This window comes from Myotis brandtii, unplaced genomic scaffold (genome assembly GCF_000412655.1).
Source record: "Myotis brandtii unplaced genomic scaffold, ASM41265v1 scaffold114, whole genome shotgun sequence".
Taxonomy (NCBI): Eukaryota; Metazoa; Chordata; class Mammalia; order Chiroptera; family Vespertilionidae; genus Myotis; species Myotis brandtii.
The window spans coordinates 1,038,874-1,043,434 of NW_005353927.1; the positions used below are offsets into that span (position 1 = coordinate 1,038,874).

General features: G+C 59.7%; 1 protein-coding gene across 1 annotated transcript in view; it reads right to left on the reverse strand.

The window, feature by feature from the left end:
* Positions 1 to 489: 489 nt before the first annotated feature.
* KPTN (kaptin (actin binding protein)) overlaps positions 490 to 4,561 on the reverse strand; it is a gene marked incomplete at its 5' end in the record, with an annotated part of 8,872 nt that continues 4,800 nt past the window's right edge. The window contains one exon of the mRNA XM_014548204.1: positions 490 to 1,456. Coding sequence (XP_014403690.1) covers positions 1,202 to 1,456 — 255 coding nt within the window. The remainder of the gene's footprint in view (positions 1,457 to 4,561) is intronic.

Here is a 4,561-nt window from a genome sequence, read left to right on the forward strand (position 1 = left end):
TTTCCATTTAGGACTGACCTCTCCGCCCCAGCATGGTGTATCCCGAGTCCCACCCCAGCATTCCCGGGGGATCTAACTCAATTACTTCCTGCTGGGGTCCAACCTTGGCCCTTGGGGTCCAACCTCAGCATTACCCACAGGGTCGAGCCTCAGACCCTCTGCAGCTGGACAGCTCCCCACAATGTCCTTCACACCCTTTCCTCTCCTTCGAGCTCCATCTCCTCGCTTCCCCACTGGTTCTAGTCTCAGGCTCTCCACGGGGGTCTCACCGTCCTCCCTGCAGGTCCAACCCCAGCCTAATATTCTGTGCACACCAACAAATACATTCTTTGCTGATCTGACACACAAACACAAAAAGGTGTAATTTTTATTTGTTCACACCAAACGGCCGTTGTTGTGTTGGCTGTTGTCATTTAAGAAATATACTTCTTAAATTGATTTCAGAGACAGAGAGGGAGAAAAACATCAATGCTGAGAGAGACCTCAACCATGGATCAGCTGCCTCCTGCACGCCCGCTCCTGGGGATCGAGCCACACTCAGGCATGTGCCCTGAGAATCCAACTGGCGACCTCTTAGTTCACAGGCTGGTGCTCAACCACTGAGCCACACTGGCCATGCGGCTGCTGTCATTTTTTTTACTTGACAATCTAAGGGGAAGAGGTCCGTGCCCCTGACTAAACAGTCAGGTATTGCATGCTTTAACACTTCTCGCGGCACCGGCTGGAAACCGCTGCCCTGTAGTCTGGTCTTTTCCACAGCGGTTTAACCCCAGCCTTTCGGCGAGGGCCCAGCCTCATTTCTTTCCTCCGAGGTCTACACTGCGGCCTCTTCTCAGTCCTGCCTCTGGTCTATCCCTGGATCCTCTCTCCCATGTCCACCTCCCTCCGTTCTTCTGGCTGAGTCCAGCCCAGCACCGGGCGCCAGGCTCTCAGGACTCACTTGCTGAACAAAAGAATAAAGACAACGGGAAGTCCAGCTCCTCGGGACATAAACGCAATCGGTGGCTGGCCAGGCCTCACCTGCAGCGAAAGGGGGGCTGGGTGAGATCACCCCATTTTCAATGGGAACACTGAGGCACAGAGGAGTGAGCTAGGTGAGGTCGCAGGGGGCCCTGGGGGCTGGCCAGGCATGCCCTCCTTCAGGACTCTTCCCCCCAGGAGGGGCTGGAGGTGAGCACCCCAATGGGGGCGGGGGGTGTGTTCAGGAGGCCGATGTCCCAGCAGGCCCTGGGCCCACCCTGTCCCCCAGCACTTGTGACTGACGTCTCCTCTGCTCCACTTGGTGCCGAAGCCGCGTCAGGACCAGCTCCGAGGCCTGAATGAGACTGTGCTGGGGGAGCGAGAGAGAGGGCGGGGCTGAGAGAGCTGAGGGGTGCAGGTCAGACCACCCCAAAGGCCCGGAGCCCAGCCATGGCGGGGGCCAGAGAGCAAACCAGTGTGCGGGTGGGACAGGTGTCTGTCAGGCGAAGGTTAGACCCAGGGGGCAGCCTTCAGTGAATTTCCAGTGGGAGGAACCAAGCCTGGGCCCAACTGTTGGTCTGAGGCTAGAAGTTGATGAAAGAGATGGAGTGGATCAAGATGTGAGAGAGACTGCATTCTATGGGAGGGAGGTCTGACCCTGGAGAGGCCGAGGTGAGGCCACAGGCAGAGACACAGGTGACATGCTGGAGAAAAGAAGAGGCCAACAGGACAGAGGAGGGCAGAGCAAAGCAGACGAGAGAGGAATGTCCCACATGGGGGGGAGGGTGGAGTTAGATGGCTGGGGAGTCTGAGGTGGGACCCTCATAGAAGGGACAGAGATCTCAGTGAAATGGCTCGAAACGGATCGCAGTGTGGGGTGACGGGAGGGTCAGAGCCCAGCGAAGGGCAGTCCTGCTGCTGCGGTCACACCACAGACACCTCCCCTGTGGCCTAACCTCAGAGCTTTCCAATGAGATGAACCTATGCCCTTTCCATTTTTAAAAAATTTATACACACACACACACACACACACATCTCCTATATAAAAAAACCCTAATATGCAAATTGACTGAACAGCAGAACGACCAGTTGCTATGACATGCACTGACCACCAGGGGGCAGACCCTCAAAGCAGGAGCTGCCTCCTGGTGGCCAGTGCACTCCCACAGGGGGAGCGCCACTCAGCCAGAAGCCAGGCTGACAGCTGGCAAGTACAGCAGCGGTGGCAGGAGCCTCTGCCGCTTCCCTGGCAGTCAGATATCCCCCGAGGGCTCCCAGACTGCGAGAGGGCACAGGCCAGGCTAAGGGACACACAGGTGGACATCCCCGAGGGGTCCCAGACTGCGAGAGGGCACAGGCCGGGCTGTGCACTGGGCCTCTAGTATTTTATAAAGAGAAAGAGAGAGATACATCGATTTGTTGTTCCACGTATTTTTGCACCGTTGGCTGATTCCTGTATGTGCCCTGACTGGGAGCAAACCCACAACCTTGAGGTATTGGGACAGCACTCTAACTAATGGAGCCACACTGCCAGGGCCCTATGCCCTTTCTATGAGGCTCTAACCTCAGACCGCTCTGGAGCCTAACCTCATTCCGTTTTACTCGGGTCTAAACTCATCCACTGGTTCAACTCAGACCCTTCCCCTGGGGTCTGCCCTGCATGGGTGCTCTGAGGTCTAACCTAGGCCAATCACCTGAGGGACAGACGGGAGGACAACCCCAAGCAAGACTAGAGAAGGCAGTAAGGTTAGACGCAGTAGAGAGAACCCAGGCTGGACAACACGGGAAAGGATCCTGGAATCGGACCAGGTGGAAGGAGAAGCAAATACCACGTTAGGAAACGCATACTCACCGGGGGCTGGGCCCTGGGGAAAAGGTCAGAGGTCAGACTATATTAGCAGGAAGTGAAACTGCAATGGAGGGTCCCGGGTTGGACCCTGGACCACTGGAACGGCTGGATATGAGACTGTGACAGGGGAAACGGCAGTCAAGCTGCTTGGGAGGGTCAGAGGTCAAAGTACAGCAGAAAGCTGGACAGTGGGCCACAGCTCACAGACTTGACCACAACAGAAAGTTGGGAGGTTGGACTAAGGAAGGGCTCGAGGTGGCCAGAACAGAAAGCTGGGGACTGGCTGCGGAAGAAGGGCTGGAGGCTGCACTGCGGGCAGGGAGGGAAGTTGGGCTCCGGGGCCGGAAGCTCAGCAGCTGCTGCTGGGAGACCACGGCCAGAGTGAGGCTGGTCCCGCACAACAGGGGCGGCTGCAGCGAGGAGGGCACAGTCATGGGGGCAAAGGGAAGGATGGAGGTCAGATCACAGGGGCAGGTCTGGGCCAGGCCACAGGGAAGAGACGAGGTGACAAAGCATGAGGAATGAAGGACAAAAGTCAGGGAGGCTGAGGGGCGCTGGGGGGACAGATGCTGTGTCAGAATCCCCTTCACCGGGGGGTGCTCCCCCAGCTGGGAGTGCTCCCTCCAGCTGTGAGCGCTCCCCCAGCTGTGAGCGCTCCCCCAGCTGTGAGCGCTTCCTCAGCTGTGAGCGCTCCCCTCAGCTGTGAGTGCTCCCCTCCAGCTGTGAGCGCTCCCCCAGCTGTGAGCGCTCCCCCTAGCTGTGAGTGCTCCCCTCCAGCTGTGAGTGCTCCCCCAGCTGTGAGCGCTTCCTCAGCTGTGAGCGCTCCCCTCAGCTGTGAGTGCTCCCCTCCAGCTGTGAGCGCTCCCCCAGCTGTGAGCGCTCCCCCTAGCTGTGAGTGCTCCCCTCCAGCTGTGAGTGCTCCCCCAGCTGTGAGCGCTTCCTCAGCTGTGAGCGCTCCCCTCAGCTGTGAGTGCTCCCCTCCAGCTGTGAGCGCTCCCCCAGCTGTGAGCGCTCCCCCTAGCTGTGAGTGCTCCCCTCCAGCTGTGAGTGCTCCCCCAGCTGTGAGCGCTTCCTCAGCTGTGAGCGCTCCCCTCAGCTGTGAGTGCTCCCCTCCAGCTGTGAGCGCTCCCCCAGCTGTGAGCGCTCCCCCTAGCTGTGAGTGCTCCCCTCCAGCTGTGAGTGCTCCCCCAGCTGTGAGCGCTTCCTCAGCTGTGAGCGCTCCCCTCAGCTGTGAGTGCTCCCCTCCAGCTGTGAGCGCTCCCCCAGCTGTGAGCGCTCCCCCTAGCTGTGAGTGCTCCCCTCCAGCTGTGAGTGCTCCCCCAGCTGTGAGCGCTTCCTCAGCTGTGAGCGCTCCCCTCAGCTGTGAGTGCTCCCCTCCAGCTGTGAGCGCTCCCCCAGCTGTGAGCGCTCCCCCTAGCTGTGAGTGCTCCCCTCCAGCTGTGAGTGCTCCCCCAGCTGTGAGCGCTTCCTCAGCTGTGAGCGCTCCCCTCAGCTGTGAGTGCTCCCCTCCAGCTGTGAGCGCTCCCCCAGCTGTGAGCGCTCCCCCTAGCTGTGAGTGCTCCCCTCCAGCTGTGAGTGCTCCCCCAGCTGTGAGCGCTTCCTCAGCTGTGAGCGCTCCCCTCAGCTGTGAGTGCTCCCCTCCAGCTGTGAGCGCTCCCCCAGCTGTGAGCGCTCCCCCTAGCTGTGAGTGCTCCCCTCCAGCTGTGAGTGCTCCCCCAGCTGTGAGCGCTTCCTCAGCTGTGAGCGCTCCCC